Source organism: Phasianus colchicus, chromosome 11, assembly GCF_987193195.1.
Source record: "Phasianus colchicus chromosome 11, bPhaCol1.hap1.1, whole genome shotgun sequence".
NCBI classification, from domain to species: domain Eukaryota; kingdom Metazoa; phylum Chordata; class Aves; order Galliformes; family Phasianidae; genus Phasianus; species Phasianus colchicus.
In genome coordinates this window covers 9,469,094-9,491,929 of record NC_143446.1, presented here as the reverse complement: position 1 = coordinate 9,491,929, position 22,836 = coordinate 9,469,094, and the positions used below count along the sequence as shown (strand labels likewise).

The 22,836-nt window shown below is 41.1% G+C and overlaps 1 protein-coding gene across 7 annotated transcripts in view; it reads left to right on the top strand.

The window, feature by feature from the left end:
- The window catches only part of IL17RD (interleukin 17 receptor D), a 56,382-nt gene that overhangs the window by 7,508 nt on the left and 26,038 nt on the right, over positions 1–22,836 (top strand). The window contains exons 1-3 of one of the 7 annotated variants that reach the window (XM_090148199.1): positions 4,106–4,236; positions 8,595–8,700; positions 9,504–9,507. The exons of 1 other annotated variant lie outside the window; for it this stretch is intronic. In XM_090148199.1, coding sequence (XP_090004325.1) covers positions 4,167–4,236; positions 8,595–8,700; positions 9,504–9,507 — 180 coding nt within the window. In that variant the 5' untranslated portion in view covers positions 4,106–4,166. 5 more of the 7 variants (XM_090148195.1, XM_090148196.1, XM_090148198.1 and 2 more) reach the window with 5 other exon arrangements.

Below are 22,836 nucleotides of genomic sequence, written 5' to 3'. Positions count from 1 at the left end.
GTAGGTTTTATTCTGAAGCAAAACTGTATCTGTAATAATCAAAGAACTGAACTGAATTATTTCATCTGGTGCAAAGAAAATGGTTTTAAGATTCAAGATGGGAAAGCAAGAAAGTACTGTAGGGCAAAACTTTAAAAATTTATAAGTCTTAAACTAACAATTTCTTCTTGAAGTAATGTCTAGCTACTGAGCTGTTACATATTCTGGTGATGTCCAGATTTCTTGAGGAAACAATTGTTTTGTATGAAGTACTTTAATATCCACTGGAGGGAAGAACTGAAGCCCAAGTCTTCAGGCTCTGTCACCAGGCTGATGCAGGTTCGGGCACTTCATTTCTATTAGAATCACTTACAAGGACATGAAGGACAGAATGCCACTGTCAATATAGGTTAAATGTAATAACGAACAAACAAAAGGCAGTGAGGGAAACATGGAAAAAACTGTAGTTCTTCTACTGTTGTAGTTGTCCAAATGCAGTTAGGTTAGTGTTCCAGGTTGGTGTTAAAACTTTTAAAGACCTATCTTAACTGCTTCCAGGCCATTCTTGATCACTACACCCCTTCCTAACATGTGCTCTCCTCTTCATTTAGCTTAAGATCTTCCTCAGAAATCTATTCTACTTTTCAGTTTTAGTAATGGATGATTTGATGTAGTTTTGAATGTTTGCAAGGTATTTCAAAGTGCAGTTAGCTTAAGATTTTACCAGATATATCATACCTGTTATGTCATTAAAAAGAAACAAAACACAACTCTATGGGCTTATTGCCTTCATTTTTAAAGAAGGCCAGAAATCTCAAATTGCTTGATTTTACTTCTTGAAAACCTATTTCAGTGTGGAAATAAGAAACTTTTACCTAATATTGAAATGTTAACTATTTGTTCTTCGAATTTAGGAAGTAACATTAGCATTTAATATTACTAACTGAACTTCTTAAGCATTTTTGGATAGAGCATTTTAAATGGCACCAAATCTATTAGAAATAGTTCTAGAGAAAGAAGAAGTTCGATTCAGATGCAGACCTGATCTGAGCTAAAGACAATATTGGAAATGCGAGAGTTCTGTTTTGTTTTTCTTTTCACCTCAAGACATGTAATACCTGTAGCTTAACTTTAGTGCAAGTAATTTGAAACTATTGTTTACCTTACTGCTGGAAACAAGGTCTCCAACAGCAACAGATTAGACTAATCTGTACAGACCAATGCCTAAGAACCTTACTCTATTATCTGGTAAATACCTAAATGCACCTAATGTCTGTTATAATGGAACTTGTCTCAAGTGACGGAAGTCTGACAAAGCAATTTAAGAGAAGTGGAATAATAGCAGCAGCAGCTCTGGTATCCAGCTCTCAATTAGCAAGTGTTACTAGAGGGATGGCTTGCTTGGTACCAGGAGTTCTACATAACACTGTGAGGAGCAAAAGTCAGATAACATGATTGTGTTATTTCTTTAATCTTGGCTTAGATTGTTCTTCCTAAAGTAAATACATCAACAGTTTAAAGGAGAAACTTTAGCTTCACGTATATGCCTATTTTCACCAGCTTGGGTCTAAACTGTGGCAAAGACTTTCTTGTATATGGTTAAGTTTCTTTTCTATCTTAAAATATTATTCTGTATTTCATAGTACTTGCTAATCTTCCCGATAGTATGCAGCTTTCAGAATGACCTCAGTAGTACATGTAATACTGTTAGCTATCTGAGCACAGCTGGTCATGGTAAGAATAGTGGATGACACTGTCACAAATTCATGTTGAAATCAGGTTCCATTCCAGTTTTGTATTCGTCTTGTGATGCTTCTGTTTATCTACTTTTCAGAACTGTGATCAGAAAAACCTCAGTCATCTTATTTCCTCATTTGACTTCAGGTTTGTGAAGCCACAACCTCCTTTTCTTCTTCCAACCATTTTGCGTTGGCTCAAGAGCTCATTTGACACAGTGACCCTGAGATGAGTTCTTACATTTACAGAGACAGTGAAAACATCCAGCAAGAAAGCTGGCTCGTGGTAAGACTTCCCCCTTTTAGTATTGGCAAGCTGTGATGTCAGCATTCATCAACAGCTACAATTTAGGTTAGCGATAAATTGATGAGGCTCTCCTAGAACTGATTGTAATGTGCTTAAACATGCTAGTAATGCTTTCCTGAAATAGAGTCCTGTGCCAGTGACTATTGTTTACCTTACTGCTGAAAACAAAGTCCCCAACATACTCGGGATGCTGGCTGCATAATTATTTGTTTTAAATTGACTTTCTTCTCTTTCTTGATGTCTCAAGCTTAAAAAACTTTTATAGTCATGAACTTCATTAATGCCTATTGCCATCCAAAAAAGATGGTCTGTGCTCATGGCCTGAAGGCATACCCGAATCACACCAAACAACAAGTGCTTCCTAAATTCTGTTCTAATATGACTTGCAGCATATGTGAGAGCGTAGTTTGAAACATTCTTTAAATTACCAATATTAGATTTTTAAAGCCTACATTTATAACACTTTTGAACTTAGAATTTTGTATTGGCAATTATTTGGTTTTACCAAGTCTGTGATTACAAACAGCAAGCTTGTACCCCAGCAAACTCTATTACAATTTTCTACTGGGCGTAAGTATGTCTGCATTTTTCTCGTCCAAATTCGTGTATTGAAAATACTTCTAAAGCAACAAAACCCAGGGTGTTTTATAGTTCCACAGAAGAAGAATAATACTGTGTTCTTATTGAAAATAAATGAGGCCTCAAAATTTCACCCAAGCATTTCTATGGCTGGATTTAACAAACGGCTTGTTTACCAAGCACTGAAATTGAGGTAGTTGAGATTAATTCTCAGGGCTGACTAATGATTAAAAAATAAATAAATAAAAAAACCCAGAAGTTTTTGAGAAATTATTTGTAAAATAACGTTTGTTATGATTTTTTGGCTAGAAGTGGTTTCTCTATCAGTTGTCAGGTTGATGCTTTTTATCACTTAATTTTATAGGATTTGCTATTGTGTTATTTGCTCATTATGTGGGGAGAAGCTGGGGCTGCTGAGCATCTCCGGGGTGGGGAGGAGAGAGGAAGGGTTCTATCTGATTGCATCACAAAGGACCTTCGTGGGATGGTAATGGGCAAACAGTTGTCGGCGGGGATGGTAATCCGGGGTTGTGGAAGAGCCATCAATTCCAGATTCCTTTCTGAGGAAATAGACCCCACACTTACATGAGGTGAAGGAAAAAGGGAAACAAAAGGTGGAAGAGCTCTCTTTATTTTGGATACCCAAATTAAGCATATATTTATTGAATTTATAAGAAGGAATAAACTGGATTTCTTCTAAAAACTTTTTTTTTGCAGGATGTTTATCCTCACTGAGGTAAGAATATAACAAAAAATGCTTAGGTATGCAGAATCATTGAGGCTGGAAAAGACCTCCGTGGTCACCTGGTCCAACCAGCAGCCAATACCACCATGCCCACTAAACCATGTCCTTAAGGGCCACTTCTACTCGTTTCTTGAACACCTTCAAGGATGGTGACTCCATATACATGGTTTTGGCCTAATTCTGGTATAATTGCTAGTAATATGCCAACTGTCATAACATCATGTCTGTAAATTTACATCAACATAGTTATTGTATCTTGTTTAATACTTTCTTGTTCTTGACCAGTTGTTATTTTAATACTTTTATTGTGGTTGCTGTTTGTCCACGTTGTCTAGAATCTTGCCTACGTATAACCAATTTATGCTTAATAAGTTAACTGAAAATAAATATTATACCTTTTAATGATATTTCAAGCTTTTGATACTTAGAGTTATATTACCAACCACAGTAATATTCAAAAACATCCTGGGATTCAGTTTGTATGATTGATGCTGTTGTTAAAGAAATTAAGACGACAGCAAATCAAATATTCTGCATTAGAGCCTGTTGACTATTTATAAACTGCGCCTTTTTTTTTTTTCCCCCAGATTAGACCAGCGTTTAAATTCATAAATATTGAAGCAGTTATTCAGTATTTCAAATATAGCTGAAAATGGTGGGCTACTTTTGCCCTCTTGTGGCTGGAGTTTAGAATTACAATTCTACATCTTAAGTTTGGGTGGTGTCTGCAATCACGAGGTAGGCTGTTTGTGGAATGCCTGCTGATTGCTAAATTGTTGTACAACGACGATTTAGTTACAAAGTTTGTATGTGTGTATGAATGCTTGACCTTGTGTCTGCTTTTCAAAAACTCAGGATGGGCTATGTTGAATTGAACCCAGCAGAAATTGGTAGGTTCTTAGTATTTTTGATAGTCTGAACATTTAATATTTAGATATTAACTTCAGAATTCAGTTTGGGGCAACCTTTTACAGCCTTCTAAATCGTTAAGGCTGCTTTCATGGGTATGTGATTACACACAACAAAATGCAGTCCATTTATAGCAGCAGAATCGTTTTATATCTGTCAAAGGATCAAGTAATTCTAAAAGAAACAAAAAATACTCCACCCTTATAATGGAACCACAGAATGACTTTGCTACAGTATCTACTAATGTAATTCTTATAACAAATGCAAACTTGAGAATGCAAATGTTTGGCATGCAAAGGGACTGATGATCACCTGCTTTTTCTTATAAAACTGTTTCATCACATTAGAACGATAAGAAATGGCACTGTACTATTTAAATACTATACATCTGTTATGGTTTGACTTGCATTTCAATATGTTTAGTCAGGATAAGAAATTTAAAAATGTGGTAGTTGTCACTTCTATTTCTTTCTTGATTTGAATATTTCTAAGTTACTGACTGGATATGGATATATGTGTACTCCTTACTTCAAAGGTGGGACAACATCTCATTCCATGCTACAGGATGTGGCTAACTGACAATATAATTGCAAATTGCTCTAATTTGTTTTGACAGGGAAAGGAAGTCATAAGGAAGCAGTCTAATGAGGCATCGTCACCACTCTTAAAATGCAGTTGACTGGCTAGATGTTTTTGTGAAACTCAAGTAGGTTATGTAAGAAAGCTTTTCTTCTAGTTATTCTTGCTTAAGTGAGATTTTTTCCCCCCTTGATTCTATGAACATTCACTGCTGGACAGTAAGGTCTATCACAAGCAGTTCAATTGGAGTGTTCTTGTCAGTGATTCCTAATATTACCATCTAACCACAAGCAAATAATAATTATTGTAACTTACTATTAACGTGCATTAACTTTCTCTGCAAACATTAATAGATCTTTGTTTTATCAATATTTCATTAATAGATCTGTGTTTTATCAATCTCTTATCTGGATATTTATATTACGCTTTTCAAAAACAAGCAACTGAATCAGTCCTAATATCTGAGTGCTTCAAACTTTTTTCACAACAACACGCCAAACTGTAGATATGGAGGACCTTAAGTTGTTCATTTGAAAAGTAGGGCTGTCAGCAGTAACTGTTACTCCTAGCAGGGCCTTTTCTCTTTGTTTAGTACAGTTCTGTAGAATTGCTGTCGAATTCTTTTGTAAATCTGCCATAAAGTGTTCTAACTTTTTCTCTGAAATGCTGTTATGTATCTGTCATATAAACAGACTACAATTTCCATATGTGTCCACATTTTCATTTGCTTGTATATTTCCCTTAGTGGGAGTAGAATGAGGTGCTATTGACAGAGTGCTTTCCAATCATCTTCCACAGCAGTTACACAATAGTAGGACTTTGGAATTCTTCCGGAAACGCTCCTATTGTTCTGTAATGGTATCTGTTAGTAGTCTCTCTGTTTTAATTACAAAAATCTTCAAAACATTTTCTTTAGCCTTAATTACACTTAGCTGCTGGCCTCAAACAAGGAATGATGTCATCTTGAAGTGCTTGAACAAATTGCTCTCCCCTTGGTTAAATGGGAAAAGGTTTAAGGCAAGTTATGCTCAGTCAGGGGTCCCTTAGTGTGCTAGGATTAGTTTCACAGACATGGCCACAGGATGCTGTAGATCGGTGAACTTTGGGATAGGCTGTTAAGTCAGCTTCCCCCCTCCCAGGCACATATTTCACTGCAAATGGAAAATGGCAAGATGTCTTTGTGGAAGGTATTGTGCTGCATTAAGAAGTTGAGATTAAAAGTAAACCCAAGAAACTTCTGAAAAAGCATTACTTTATTTACAATTCTAGCAAGTATTCCAGTGGCATTGGAACGAAGAGGCTTCGTTTGCTTTTTTAATAGTTGGCTGAAATGAAATGCCTGTATTGCAGAAAAATATTTTGAAGTCAAGCACTGCTAATGATTCAAATATTTCTAAAGAATAAAACATACATGACTTAAGAATACAGTTGTTGAATTGGAATGTTTCAAGTTCAGTGGATTTTTTTATCGAAAAGTCACTCTTCCATGCAATTTTTAATTTTCTTTGCATCACAAATCTACTTTTCTCTAAATGTGTAGTTTCATGTTACACCTAATCCAGTGTAACAGAAGACTGCTGCTGAAAGATGCAGTCCTGCTCTGCTCCCTCTTTTCTCAGAAAAGATCACGTGGCCACAGGATGAGTCAATTCAGCTTGCTTGTGTAACAGAAAGAAGTGAATTTGGTGGCAGATCAGTAAATTGAAAGATCTCAGAAACTGAGTTTCTGTCTGTTCCTTTATTATATTCATATGAATAACCAGATGCAAAACTAAACGTGCGAAACTGAATAGAAATACAGAGAGTTCACATTTGACTGCAGATGCTTCCTGCCAGCAGAGTAAGTTGACCTATGTGCTCTCTCTACAAGGAACTGTGAGGTCTGGGGAATGGTGATATTATACAAGGATTTGTATTCGTGAATTGCTGACAAATAGTTGTTTTGATAGTGAGTAGAAGTCATTTGTGTATAGTAACTAGTTTATTTCAGTCGGTTCCTTTTCAGTATAATTTGCCTTTACATCTGATGCTAACTTGAGCCTTTGGGAATATAGAACTGGAAAAACTTCCTTGGTCATTAAGTGCAATTTCCTGTAGAAGACATTAAGTCATCCAGAAAGGTCACAAGACTATTCACTCTACTCTCTGAACTCTACAAACCTCAAAACATCCCCAAATACCTGAAGATAGACTTGAGGTATTTAAGAAGAAAGCTCAAGAATGAGAATGTGATAGAAAGTGATTGGGGGGAGATGTGGCTGCCTGCACCCTACAAGGAGCTCCGTAAGGTTTGGCTTATTCAGCATTAAGGATGCTGAACTACAGGATTTGTTACGAAGCATCTGGATATAGAAGTGGTGGCTGCCAGTGTCAAAGCAACTGTAGCAGGATTCATGCATCCACTTTCAAGTCCCACATGGACACAGCAGCAGCTAATCTGGAAGTGCCAATAAATGCTTGGACACAGCAGGAGGCAGTTGGCTGCCAGGATGGTGTGCTGTGCTCCTCTTTGCCCCCTCAGGGCACAAGCAGGCTCTTGGATGGACTTGTTCTGGAGGCTGGATCTGGCCTCCACGGCCCATGCTGTTTTACGCACTCAGTGATAATGTCTGGGTGACCTTAGGAAGTAGATTGTGTGTCTCTAGAAAGAAGCAAATTAAAAACAAAACCCATTACCCCCAGGGGTCTCTTCCTGCCTTAGTAGGGGGCAGAGTCTTTCCTGACTCCAAATCTAATTATTGGTTTAGCCTTGAGCATGTGTGCAAGATGTTAAAGCAGGCATATTTATGAGTCTCTTTACATTTCTGCATCTATAAAATGGGAATAGTAAGGCAGATCTTCCTTTCAGAACTCTTTTCTTTCTTCTTCATTAGTACTGGCACATTTATCAAGACCTGGTGGTTTAAAAGAGAGAACCATTAATGGCCATGGATGCATTTAAATTAAATTTCAATTTCATCATCTGGGATCACTGTCATATAGCTGATAATCTTTTGCTTGAGGTTAACCAGATCTTTTGAAACCATATGGAAGACACAACCACAGTACAATTTTTGTGACTCCTGAATGCTCCTGGGAACATTGTTTTCAGTCATTTTTTCTAATTAGTTCCTAAGGTTTGATACCGGATGGTCTTTAACTGCCTGACACCAGTGGGTACATCCACAGGCATGGTGCATGCTTCCTGGCCTTCAGCTGAGAGCTGAGCTCTTTTCTTAACTGCTTCCTTGTGCAGCCAAGGTCGGTCTCTCCTGGGAGAAAGATTTAAATGTTAGAAATACAAAAGATGGATGGAGCATACAGCTTCCAAATCTAAGGAGGCTTTATTATTATTATTATTTTGCAACTGATGGAAATATTTGGTAGGAAATTCCTAACTGTATAGCAGCACTCTTTGTTACTTGAGTTTCCATATTTTTCTAGGCCCGGCTGAGTTCCCACTGTCCCCTCCATCTGGGAACAGCTGTTTAGAAAGGAGGGGGAAAAAAAGAGTTCTTAGCTTTAAGCAAGATGGTAGAGTGGTGACCAAAACCAGCTGTAGAATGCATGATATTGATACCCATGACTTAGGGATATTCTCCAACTGGTGTGTCGTACTATGTTGAAACAGGAGACTGTTGTGAGGACAAAAGAGCCTGCAGGACAGCAGTCCCCACAGTCACTTTTGTCCTTACGTTAGCTAGCAGCATTTTAGAGAATCTAAGTGGAAATTTTAACTGCTGTCATTTGATTCCCACCTCTCTTCTATCCTTTTCCACAAAACTTCTCAGTGGAAGGTACTCTAAGTGCACACAAAGCAATAAAATGCTTCTGCATGCAGTCCCAAAAAGCAACGCGATCCTCCTGTGTGCAGTCACTGCTTTCACGTTGGAAGCTGGCCGTGACAGCTCTTGGGATAAATGTTTTTCAGATGTGGTGTTTTGTTATTAGCTTAAGCCGAGATAAGGGGAGGGGGAGCCATGCAGGCTGACTTGTGTCAGGTGACGTTTTTGCTTTGTGCTTCTGTTTGAGCCCTTGCTTAGTACGACTTCTTGTTCCTTCTGCTTTCTGTGTAGTGCCAGAGCCATCGGCAGCAGTGGAATTTTACCTTTCCCTTTTCCAGAACACCAACCTGCGGGGAGAATGGGAATCCCAAGTAAGCATCATCTGCTCCAAGAGCTTTAGCAGGGCTATGGCCAAATCTTGAATTTGTGCTAAAATATGCTTAATGGCAGGAATTCCACTTCTGCTCATGATATAATGAAGAACCGTGTCTGCCAGGGGCTCCTGAGCCTGTTCTCATGGCAACTGGCAGAGAAGGGCTGCCTGAGAGCAGTTGGAGTCTTCCTGTATTGTTGTTGCTGGTGTTAGCAAGGATTGGAAAACCCTGTACATGTTTAGAAGTAGTTTAACAACGGCCAGTTGGCAGTGTTTCCTTTCACCCCGTTGGCTGTGTGGGCTTTTTGAGACTTTTTGTGTATTGCTTTAATCTGAACTGTGATATGCTATTTTGTACTGTTTTTTTTTTTGTCTATTCCATTATCGTGGGTTTTGTCTAATATTAATGATAGCAGCAGTATTACAGGATGTAAAATCTTCCAAAATAACGGTGGTTGGGGTTACCGAAGGGAAGACTCTGAGCTACCTGGTTGCTGCTTGTACCACCTGAGCAGCAGCTGTCTCTTCTGAGCTCAGTGCTGTGCTTCTGCGCTTTGCTGGCGGCTCGGGCTTCGCCGCCGCCGTGACTCCGAGCGCTTCACGCGGAGCAGCCCGGCGCTGGGTCCGTCCCGCTGCGCTGCCCCGCGTAGCGCCTCGCCGCGCAAGTTAGGGAGAAACGCGCGACCCCGGGCGGAGGGCGGCGCGCTCCCGCGGGCGGGGCCGGGCCGGGGGCGGGGAACGGGCGCGCGTGCCCGCCGAGACGCAGCCCCCCGCCCCGGGCCGGCGGCGCGCATGCACGCGGCCGCTCTCCGCCACGCCGCCGCCGCGCTGCCCGCGCTCCGCGGCCGCCGCTGCGGACCATGGCCCCGGGGCGGGAGCTCGGCGCCTTCCTCCTCGCGGTGCTCGCCTGCTGCGGGGGACGGCGGCTCGCGGAGGCGGCCGGAGGGCCCGGCGGCAGGAGGGCGGCGGCGGCCGACGCCTGCGGAGGGCGGGTGAGTAGCGCCGGGCTCGGTCCCGCCGCGTCCCGAGGGGACGGCCGAAGTTCCGCGGCTCAGGTGGGGCGGCGCTGCCGTGAGGGGCCGGGGTGCCGCGGAGCCGGCGGCACGGCAGCTGTGGGACTCTGCGCCGGGTCCGCGGCCGGGAGGAACCGCGGCGTTCCCAGCGGGGACGCGGACCGGGATTTCCCCTCCGTCCGTGGCGGGGACGTGCGGGGAGGCAGGTGATAAACGTTCTGTTACGGGGCTCTGCTTTTCGTTCCCGCTTCTGTTGCTTTTTGCTGTCAGACTCTTCGTCGCTTTCTTTTCCGTTTCTTTTTTGCTACTTTTAAATAAGTTTTGAAGTTCTCCCGGTTCCGTTGCGGCGCGGCGGTGCGGGAGCACGGCGGGGAGCGCTGCCTTCCATCGCCGCCCCTTTCTGTCGGCTGTCGCTGCGGGTTTCCGCGGTGTCACATCAGCGCTTTGAGAGCGCTCCGCGGCGCTCGCGTTCGTAGGGCAGCGCTCGGGGAGGCGAAAGCGCTGGGAAACGTCCGGAAGAAAAGCAGTCCTCAACAGCTCGGGACTCAGCTCCGCACGGCTCTGCTGGAGCTGTAGGAGATGGGGATGCGCTGCCGCTGCTCGTCCCGTGCCCCCCGGCACGCCGCTGGCTCGGCAAACCGTGCAGAGCTGCGGGAGCCGCGGCAGCGCCCTGCTGTGGTGCAGCCAATGGCACCGTGTGGGTACGGGATCTCAGCGTCCCACGGTCTGCTTCGTGTCTCTCAGATGAGTAGCATTAAAAAAAAAAAAAAGAATTGTTTTAATCGCACACAGCAAATGTAACATTTTAATTTCTTAAATATTTGTAGCGGTTTCTGCTTTTATTGTATATTTTCAGCTTTGTGTTCCCATTTCCCTGGGCCGTTCATTCGGTGCCTGGTAGGAGCATTTGGTGGCCGTGCCATTCCTTTCTGGCATCCCGGCTCGGTGCTGTCACCCCCAGCCCTGGCAGAGGAACGGCTGCGGGACGGTGCCGGCTGTGTCAGCTGGGGGTCAATTGGCCGGCTGTGTGCGCTGTGAGCAGAGCCGCCGTGCTGGTACATGACTGATGGCCCCTCTAACACATTGTCTGCTCGGGAGCAAGGCTGCCTTTGAAGTAGGGCCCTGTAGGAAGTAAAGAGACTATTTGCTCTATTAAAATTCCTCGGTATTTCCTCTGTTTAACCACAGGCCACTTCCCCTCTGCCACTCTAAACACTGCGGGGACACTGACTGATTGAAAAGACAGAAGCCCTGCAGCGATTGTGTCCTATTCAAACAGATACCCTTATTGCAGGGTATTTGTGAGCGGTGTCTAATTAACCTGAATTAAGGACATGGACAAATCTGAACGTTTTATATGGAGAAAGGCATGCGGTGAACACGTCTGGTATACATTATAGAAAGCAGTTCAATTAAGGTGGTTCTCAAAGGCATGCCTTATCTAGGAGGAAAAAGAGAAACTCAGTATTTTTTTTTTAATTTAACTCGGAGAGCTGAGTGTTGTTGCTGTGCACACACTGGATATTTTCCTGTGCTAAAAGCCTGAGTGGTGGTGTCCTTTGTGTTCTTTTTTTGTTTGTGTGTTGTTTTTGAAAATCAGCACCAAGTTCCATCATGCTGCATTTACACGAGTAACACCCTTTTTTTTTTTTTTTTTTCTCTACAAAGCATAGTTTTATTTTCAGTGCTATGTGGCAGTAAAAGCTGGAGTTGGTGACAGCATGGGCTGGGCTCTGGTTACGAGATTATGAGAGGAAGCATTTGATGGTTTGATTCATAGCTCCTGAAATTACTGTTAACAGTTAAGATTTTCAAAATGAAGTTGTTAAGTATGATTTTTACAACTTGCATCACAAAACACTCGCTTGTGCTTATGGCTTTCTCTGGGAATACTTTGGTATTGGTGTTGCAAGCTCAACACGTGTCTGTAGCACTAAAGCAGTTGGTTCTTTGCTGAGTAACTTGGAGAGCACTGATAAGAAATAGATGTGGTTTCAGTGGACTTGGGATTCTAGAACATGGATTGGCTTTGCTAAGCCAAAGATTTCTTTCACTGATGTTTAATGGCTGTAATGTATTCCTACACTTAGCAGTATTCCAAATTGAGGTAGAGCGTTTGCTTAAAGCAGAATAGTATTGCAAAGTAGCTTTCCATATGGATGGTCTTACCACATCATATGCATACCTTTATCCAGAAAAAAATAAACCAGAGCTGGGCCTCTCTTCATCTTGAGAAAGTTTGTCCACATGGGGAGCTATTCTGGAAAAGTATCCTCTGATTTTTTTTCATCCTTGGAACAAGCTGTGAGGCAAGACAGAGTTGGCTGTGATATTGATTTGAATATATTTCAGTTTCATTTATTCAGTGTTAAACACTTGAGCAACTTTAGTCTCAAGTTGTTTTGTAGGTTCTAATGGGAGTACACAGATGGGTAGCTTTTTTTCTGTGTCTAATTCCTTTGAAAATCGTGGCACTGAACCATGTTCAGTAGTGTAAAGCTCAAAATTAACGAGACTGTAGGACGAGAGAGAATAAAAGCAGAATTTTAGTGAACTACTTTCCCCTCCGCCCTCCAGGTAGCAGAGTCCTACCTTTCTTTGCTCTGCTGATCATGGCTTAGCAACCACCGGGGCTCTCTGTTCCCCTGAAGCCTCCCCTTACACTCTCCATGTCATCATCTATGTACCATGCTTAAGGAGCTTTCTTTTCCTTCCCATTTTGTAGCAAAGACTCTGAAATTCCCTATTTCCTATCATTCTATTACCAGGAGCTCTATCTACCCCTCTTCTTTAGGCTTGTGCTGCCAGCTCCCTGCATTTATCTCCTTGAGCGTTGCACCCTACAGCTGGAGTTTTCCCAAGTGCAGAGCTGAGTTGTGCCAAAGTGATTCTCCCATCTAAATCTGTGTTTTGGGAAATTATCTGGGAGGAAGAATGTCTTGTAAAATGGTGAGAAATAACTTACTGGAGCTTAAATTCTTCCCCTTAGTTCTTGTCATTTTCCATCATTTAAAGAAGTAGTTTTTTCTCTTGAAGGGTATTTAAAAATGTCAAAGGTGTTGAGCAGAGGAAGGACCTGAGATGAAGCCTAGCAGAAGGTGTTAATAGTTGCCATCAGGGGGTTCCTCCATCCAGAGATTCCCCAGTTCCTTGAAAACTCGGCAGACCAGATGCCAGCAGTTCTATATCCCCTCTTTTTGGATTTTTTTTTTAATCAATAGATTTTTTTTTTTTTTTCCCACTGACATATAAAGCAGTACTGATTTAGAATTGATTAATTGCATGACTCCAAGCTTAGTGTGTTTCTTTGAGATGCTACTCAACCTGTTGAGTGCAAAGCCTCCCAAGCATGGTTGGCCATGCAGGTGGGCATCTGTATTATTTTTGTTTAAAGTTTGCCTTCAAACTTTTCCCCCCCCAGTGTCATTGATCAGGTTATGTTAGCAGAGATGGTGACCCCCTTTTTGCTCTAGTGTCAAAAAGTGTTAATTACAGTCTGCCTATTGAAGTTAATTTAAAAATGCATGTAGTATTGTGAAAATAGGCAGGTGAATGTTTATTTAGGAGCTTAGAGGTGATTGAGCTTAAATTCTCTATTTCCAGAATGAGCAAATACAACCAGAGAACAAAAATTATAGAAATGTAAGCCTGCTTATGTCATTGACATTAATTCTCAGTATTAACAACACAATGTGTTTCCCTTGTATGTTACTCTTGGAAATGGGAATGAATAAGCTGTTGAGCCAACAAGATTTCTGCAGTTGAAATTTCTTAGGACTGTTCCAGATTAGATTTGTGTCCTCTCGAGATCATGTCTCTTAGTTTAGATGTCAAACTTTGCTCCCTGCCCTACTTCTCCCCCACCCTCAGTCTGCTATTCAGTGAGTAGAAGTGTGGAAACTGCTGGATCAGAGTTGTTAATTCAGAATCTTGAGAAGCTTATTTAAGAACAAGTTCTTTAATAGATGAATGCTCCCTAGCCCACTGGTGAAAGATGTTAAGCAGTCATGATTAGGCGATGCTAGATTTCTTTAGCTAATTATTTGTTAACGTTAATATAAGATGGATGTTACTTAATTAAAGCTGCAACATTTAAAGGGTGTTTAATAAGGACCAGCTGTCTTTTCCAACAGATTGGTCTAAAGATGTTGAAACAGAGCTTTGATGTAAACTTGCCCGCCTTATTCTGCTCAAAGGCTGAATTTTACCCATAAATTTAGAATGTTGTTTGGAAGCCAGCACGATAACAGGAGTGTGAAGCATTACTAGCGAAATATTAAGCTCAAATATAGTTTTTAATTCATAATACTAAAAATATTCTTGTTTTTAAAACGCACTGATATGTTACACTACTACCAGTATAATAAAGCATAATTGAGATACGTTATTTTTTCTGAAATTCTGATCTTGATGTTTCTATACCATGAGTTTTTATGTATGAAACTGAACGTTATCCATGAATGCATCACACCTATAAAAAGGCAAGTGGTATCGAATGGATAGAAATTATATCCGTCTCCCTATATTATTCATAAAATATTTTATGAAAAAGGTACAAGCTACAGTGTAGCTGAAAATAAGGAACTATGGCTAGGTCAGTATATCTCAACTATTTTAGGTTATGATAATTTGAGACTATCACAGCTTATGTGCTGGCTTGGAAAATAGATCTTATCCTCTAATCACGTAGTGTTTGACAGTTGTTGTCTTGTTTAGTTCTTTGTCCTTTTTAGGTCTCTTCAAGAGGAGCCAACTTGAGTTGACACACAAAGCCTCTACCTGTTTTTTCCCTGGAGACGTTCATCAAATATGTAATTAATTGGTTATTGAGTACTGTGTTATGTTAGCAATGGATAGACTCATTCCTGTAGTTTTTATGCAGTGTCTGTGTAGCAGTAACGTGTGGATTGTCCAAAAGTCTGTCAGCCAAACCAAGGTATAAAGAGAGACTTTAACATGCTTGAACCTTTGTTACTTAGTACATCTTATGATCAATTTTTTATTTAAAAAAATAAAATAATATGTTGGTGACCTCAGTGGACTGGAGTGATTCTCCAAATTTTCTGTCCTTTGCTGGATTGTTGTATAAAGAGGTAACATTTTTGGAAGTGGGTCTCAAACTTCTGTATGTGTGGATAGGAAGTGTTAAGGAACAGAGGAAAATACACTTTAGCAATGTTTCTTAACTTCCATTGGCTTCCACTTGTCATTGGGTCTCTGTATATCACGTTCTGTCTTATGAATCACTCCTCACTTGCCACCAGAATTCATAAAGCTGTCAGTGATCCTGTTTCTGTTTCTTAATGCTTTATTTCCTGAAGTTTCTAAATACTTTCTAACTGCAGGTTATTAACTGGTTTTGTTTTTAGCTTAGCAGTTGTGCTTTTACATCTGACTTGAAACCACTCTGAACACAAACCTTCTTGGTTGGCCATGTCTGGAGGCAGGGCCCTGACTTCTGTTTTAGGAAGGAGTTGGAGTTTCCTGCTTTACAGTGATGGCATTTGAGTTTTTGTTACATCTTTTTATAACACCCGTTTCTGATGGTTTCTGCTTACCCAGCTTTGTGTCTCACGACTTACTTTTTGTTGGTGTCCAGTGCTGAGAGTGCTGTTGGTACGTGGGCTGTGCCCATTGGTAGGGCTGGCCAAACAGCCCTAGGAAATGTTGCCCAGGTGAGCTGCTTCTCAAGTGAAGAGTAGCAATAGGATTCTATTCTTTTGTTGTTGTTGTTGCAAGTGAGCAAAGCTTTCAATAAACTTTCAAAATCTGTCAGTAGTGCATAAGTGGAATACATGACACAGGAATTTGTTGCATATATTGTGATCTTTCTGCACTTCTCAGAAACTTGGAACTCTAGGTGCACAAGCAACCTTTATTCTTGTTCATGTGGATCGGGTCTTGGGCTGTTACTCAGCAAGAAAGTAGGGCTCATCACATCACTCATTCTGCATCTTTTAATGTGCTCAGAAAAATGTGTGAGAGAGCTTTGTCCAAGGAGATTTCATGCCAGATCGGGTATCATTATCTCCTTCTGTCAGCCTGAGATATAAGCTCTGAAATGTATGTTCTGGTTACTTCAGCACAGTTGCAGTTGTGTGTGTCCATGACTGATCTGAATCAAATCTGAACCACTCGGTGTTGGGGCAGCATGTTGGGAAGTGCTGACTGCTGTGCTGACAGATGTGCTGTGTTGTTGGCAGCTTTGAGTCTGCAAGCCAGCCGGCTCTGAGGCCACACCTGGCCTTTTCCTTACAAATCTGGTACAGGGCAGATCACTGTAATGTCTCCAAAGGAAGTGCTGTTGAAATGTGTTTCGCTTTTTGTGCCCTTTGTTTGTATTCTGATGGTCTAACATTGAAAGAACAAGCTGCTCCTCTCCGTGATTGACAGAAACTACACGGGACAAATGAGATGCAGAGTCCAGAGGGCTGTAGGTGTACGTATGTGAACTCAGAAATTGCTGTGAACTGAGAGAATACATTAACAACCAGACAGCATCACCCTAAGCCTTGTGGCTGCTTTGTGGTGGATATAAGGATGCAGTTCTGCGTGGGACTGCATGTCCTGCTTAAAGGTTGCTAAATAGTTCATTTCCATCTATCTATCTATCTGTGATTCTTTTCCCCACCGAATTGTATGTGATGCCCACTGTTACGCTCTCTGCAATATGGAAATGCCAGATTTTCCTCGTGGTTGGTGGGCAGACTTGGATTTTAATTTCTGACCTTCCCTATCTTCTTTGCTCTTATATCAGTGGGAGGAACGAGATATTTCTGATCTTACTTCTGACTACATTCAAATCCAACCATGCAATCAGTGACTTCTCTGACTTTTTTTGTATACGGCTGTGGGAAAATTCCTGGTTGGCTGGCTATGAATTAATGAAAATCCTTAGAATGCTTCGCTAATGATAGCTCCTGTGGCTTTAAAAATGCTATTCCCTTTTTTAATTTGGGGGAGGTCACAGAGGTTTACAGAAACTAAGAAAAGAAATCTTAACATCTGGTTGTGCTCTGCTGATGACTGCTTTTGTGTGAAGAAAAGTTATGGCGTCTCCTCAGCATCAAACGCATTCAGAGCGATCCTTTCTAAGAACTCTTTGCAAGAACACTTTTCACTCAAACTGTGTTTTCTAATTAATTTTGCTTTGTGTTTTCAAATGGAGGATTTTAGTCTTAACCAAGACATGGGAACCTCAAGCTCATTTTCACTTAAAAAACCCAACACCCTGCCTTTATAAGATAAGCTTCTTTTGAGCTTTATTCTTGATTGTAAACAATATTAATGTGTATTTCTAACATTTTCCTTTAAGTTTGTGGAACTCCAAGATAAAAATGAACTATGGGGTAAAATTTGGGGATACATGAACTTAAGAGCATTTTCTGAGGTTGTAAGTGGTGTACATAGGGCAGTTCAGTTTCATCTCTTTGCACATAAAATTCCAAAGACTAATCTGACTTGTAAATGTCCCCTTCTTATACCTTCAATTCTACCAGTTAAAAGATGACCTTTTAATTTATGCAGATTAAATTTACGTGGAAATTTAGTTCACCAAGTAGGAATGCATCACCTGAGAATGTTTGGGTCCAAACTGTGAATCTTCAAAAGTGTTACAACTAGAAGCTGTCAGCTGCTCAGGTCAACATCGATATTCCAGGTGTGACTGGCCTACGTTCACAAAGCATAAAAATTACAACTTTAAGAGAGTTTTAATAGTCACATGCCCACTATATCCTATTATCTTTTTATTTTGTGAAGAAATTCGAACTGTTTGCAGACCTGTGTATGTTATTTGTCATTTACCTGTGAAAACAACACTCTAATCAGCTTTTCTTGCAAATACAGAAGACCTGTAGCTCTGGGAGCTGGTTGGTTGGTTTGTTTGTTTGGTCTTGTTCAGGCAGCAGCCCTGACCCGGAGCAGTGAGCAGAGGATCAGCAGGGCTGTGCTGCTGGGGACCAGACTCCCTCACAGTTTGCTAATGCAGTGATGTCTGATGCTCAAGATTTCTTGACAAGAGCAGCCTTCAGTCTCTGAGTTGTGTGGGTGTGTCCTGGAGCATCCCACGGAGTGTGTTGTCGTAACATTTCTACAGCAGTGTAAGTTTACGTCTTTGTTTGTCACATAGTGATAACTTCCTTGTGTAAGCAGGCCTGAAGGGATGGGTTTTCCCTTAGAAGTGCTGGAGGAGCGTTTCGTGCAGCTGCCCAGGTAACAAAGGCCAGCCCTTCCCCTGCTGCCCAGGTGCTGTTCTGTGCTTTGCCCCAGAGCCCTTGTAAAGCCTGTGCTCACTGCTTCATGTTCCTCAAATTTCCATGGGGATCAATGTTATCTCTGTCTGGGCTTGTCTCTAATTATAGGCAGCAGAAACAAAATGAGGGTGAAAGCTGGATCTGGTAAGTTGTGCAATTCGTGCTGAGCATAAAGGCTGCTCTGTCCAGATGAGCTTTAAACATGGTGTGGGAAGGCAGCACTGCTGCATTGCAAAGCTTGTTAGCAAAGGTCTCAAGCTTGTGCTGGGCTTCCCCTCCAAGTCTTAGAGGTATAGGGTATAAATGGGTGATTTCAGGTTGATCCTGTGAGCGCGTGCAGGTCTTTAGAAGCTTGGAATGGGATTTTGAAAAAGAATGGAGTACCCTAACTCCCATTAACTTTCAATAGGATTTGTTCTCTTTTGTGGCTTGGGGTGTAGTTGCATTTTATATGGACTCACAGTGAAGCTGGTTGGAGAAATTTTCACTACCATCTGCTTCCTCCCATTTGGTTCTTGCCCTTCCATCCCCACCTGTGCTCAGGCACCTGCTTGTGAGCTGCATCGTAAATCACATCGCTCAGACCCTTTGGATGGAAAGTATCCCAGCTTCTTTTTTATTTTCTTTTTCCTTCACTACTTGGGTCAGCTCAGTCATGTGGGCAAAGTGAGGTCCCCAGGCTCTCGTGTGAAGTGTCTGCTCTGAATCCGTGAGCTGCAGCACGAAGGAGCAGCCGGAGCCGTGCAGGGAGTCAGGAGCTGCTGGGGCTCACTCTGTGCTTCAGTCAGTGTTCCATGCAACCCTTCGGATACTTCTAAAATTCCCACCAAATGATGGGCCAAATGTAAAGCCAGCTGCTTTAATTATTGAGTAGTATCTAATGTCTGTCTTTCTGTTAACAACGGAAACGTTTTGCTAAGATACTTTTCAAAGAATATCAGGAACATCTGTTCCAAAACAGTTACTGCTTTGCTTTATTGTTTACATTTTTTTTCCAGCAAATTATATCGGTGATGTTTAGTAATTATCTTTACCTTGAGATATCCTTTTTTTTTCTTTTTTTTTTTTTTTCTGGCAAGACCAGTTGGTTAACCACAACAAAGTTAAAATCAGAACTGAAAACCCACAAACAAACACCTTACCCAGCCTGACCCGCAGCAGGTGAAAAGTTGTTATTCCATGCTTCTTCAGAACATCAATGGAAACAAAGCCTTTATCTTTTATTCATTAGCTAGGAATAATGCAGGTTGGGATAGCTTAGGTTTCTCCATATAGTTGCAATTGAAAAAGTAATTCGCTAATCGTGCCATTCACTTTTGGGGTTCTTTTTCAATCAGGACCACTAGCCGTGAAATGTCATGCAGAGGTTTGGAAATGGGACATTCAGCTCCTAAAGAATGAGCTGCAGGGACAGAACTTTCTTTCTTTATTACATTCTGGAAGTATGTGCAGGACTCAAAGCCACAAAATAAATGCTAGAACAAAGCCCAGTATCATCTAACAACTTTGGTGGGTACGGTAACTATTGTTCAGTGTGGCCACATGACATTCACTGTGTATGTTTTAGTTATGGTTTGGTGTTCCCCATTCAGCTGCAGAAGTCAGCTGTTTGCACAGTCTGGTAGTGGCAAGTTGATGGGCACTCAGAGGTGCGATGTCACCCCATGCATTTAGCTTTTGGTGCAACAGAATTGTTTCCACCTTTCTGTTTTACAGTCACATCCGGGTAGTTTTTCACTTGTAAGTTAGCATTTATACTCGAGGTGAAACACAGTAGGATTTTGCACTTAGGGCAGTGATGTAATTCTGTTTTAATAGAGACAAAGTGTTTCCGTTCAATGACTTAGGTTTGGTTATTTACGTGTTCAGTTTAACTTTGATAAGAGGAAGCCAAGGAAGTGTTTTAGAGAAGTTCAGGTTCAATTAAACTTCTTTTTTAAATCTGTACTTATAAATACTTAAACTCTTACATTTTGCATTGTACTTCTGGCTTCTTAAACAAGATGACCACTAGCAGGGAACTCATGCATTAACTTTTGGGATGGGCACTTCTTGTTGTTAGAAAAGATTGTTTCCAGCAGAAAGAAAGATGAATTAGTGTGTGTATCTTGAAAACATAGAAGGTTAAAATGTTGTTGTAAGTGCTTTTCAAGTATTTTTAAAATCAAGAGGTTTTTTTTCATGGTTTGATCAAAGTCCCCCAACCTGTGGCTCTGTTTTTGTTGCACACGCTGATGGTCTGTGGATAACATTACATTTTTTCAGCATGAAACCAAACACTTCAAATCCCTGAAGCAGTCTCAAATTTATGGTTAATAAAAGAATTTATTGTACCAAATGTCATCTGTTATATCACTCTGGGAACAGAAACTGGCAGCGAGTGGACAGGAAATATTTCCATTTCAAATCACTTCAATCCCATGGTCTGGGGCAAACATCTCTGATTTCAGGAAAAAATCACTGTGAATATCAGTGCAATAGAAGTATTTTGTTAACAAATTCTAGTCATCAACATTTTTCAGATATTTTTTTCTGCTAATCGTGTTCTAGTCAACATTAGTAGTGTCTTGTATTTTCTGCTTCAATATTAATCCCTTATTCCTTCTGCCTTGAAAAGATTAGTAGTTGGGTATTGTCAGGGAAATATCTATGCACACCAAGTAAATAGCAGCTTGACAAGTTACTGTGCCATGGCCAAACTGCTTCCTGCAGTTAGATTGAGGTATCTGTGTTTCATATCTTAGGTATATTTTATGTGCTTCAGGTACTTGAAAATGTTGAGCTGTTCAGAGAGTTGAACATAAAAATGGATCTGTTCAGGAGACACGATAACCAGGAAAAAGTGTTTTTTGTCTCAATCTTTAGCAGGTACTAACATCCTGATATACAGAATGTTTTCATTTTCATACTGTTGTGCACTGGTGTGCTGTGTTATAAAAGTTTGGAACCGATTGATCAGATTAATTGTGTATTTCGTTCTTTAAAACATACGTATTGGAGACAGGAGTGTTCCATAGTTTGTAGATACTGTGTTAGATTGATTGCAGTTTGTTTAGAGAGGATTTTGAGATAAAAAGCAATAGAACTGCATTTGGCTTTAAGCTTATTTGCAGCAAAAAAGTTAACCTGGCATGATTGTAAGGAAGTTGTCAGAGGAGCACACAAGAAGAAAACATGCAGCAGTGGCCCTGTGAGTTCTAGATGCAATAGATAATTTCTGAGCCTTTTCTTCCTCAAATAATTAGTTTTGTTCTATGGTTTGGTTAATGTGGAAGAAAAAAGGAGGTAATGGCAGCATTCAAAAGGTTGCAATGAAAGCAGGATGTCACCCAAACTGGAGCAGCTCATTGCTTCACCTGACTTGGCACCCTGCTTCTGGTGGGCTGGGAGCATCACCCTGTGGAAGGCTCAGTGTGTCACCACTCTCCATGTCACCTTTGTTTCTCATTAAGTGTTTTACATGTTAGTTTTGTAAGTCTTTTCTGAGTCTCAGTGGATTACACTTCAGGTTTCAAATAGTTCTTGTCAAACTTATCAGCACTTATTACCAGTTATCCTGATGATACTATTACAATAACTTAACCTTGCACCTTATTACCAATCAAAACAGATCAAGCAAGTAATCCACACATTCTAACGTGGAAAACTGCAGTCAAGCCTTGGCTTCTGTGTATTAGCTTGCAGTTTATTACTGTCAAGAAGTTACTTGGGCATACCTTTGTTTTGTTTCACACCCCTGCAAAACTGAAAGACAGACATTAATAGGGTCAAGACCTGTAATTTAACTCAGGTAGTTTGGAAGTATTTTATTGTCTGGATGAAAAAAAAAAAAAAAGTAAAGCCAAGACGTTTCCTTTTTAAAGAGGGGAAAGGTTTAAACTAGTTTGTCATAAAGCTTACTTGTGTGAATATCACCAAAGGACACCAACTGAAAGCTGAGTCCTGTACACAGAGGGCATAAATACAGAGCATAAGCATTTACACAGAGTGTAAATGGAAGTCCTTCCTCTGAATACATTGCTATCTAAAATTACTTTGTAGAAACCAGAGGAAAGGAAATTCTGCTATCCCGTTTTACAGATGGGAGGCTGAGGTATAAAAGATATTAAATTCCTCCAAGTTGTGAGTAGAAAGTATGGGTAAAACAGGAAATGAGTCTGCGTTTCCTGAGACTCTGAGCAGGGAGAATCACCAGCCTGCTCTTCTGTTCAGAACATGGTTTCGTTTTTCAATGGCCAGCACCACAATACAATGTACCCAAAGCGTTTCACAGAGAGGGAAAGCGAGATTAAAAATGCATCTTTTTTCAGTCTCAAGTCTTAACACCATCCTCATCTTCATTGCACATCACTGCAACGCTGCAGGAATGTGCAGGTCTGTGATGAGCTAACATGGAGTGTGCCGTGCTGATGGAGTTCCAGCGCCTCGCGTGGTGCTGCTGGATGGGCTCGGCCTGATGCAAGTGCTGTGTGAGAAAATATGCTGGACTGCTGTCCTCACTGAGGGCTTTCTTTCCATTTGACCAGCTTCTCTGTGTGATACAGTGGTCTAAAATGATTTTTTTATTTCTGGTAGTTGTGGAGAGGTGGGGGAAACT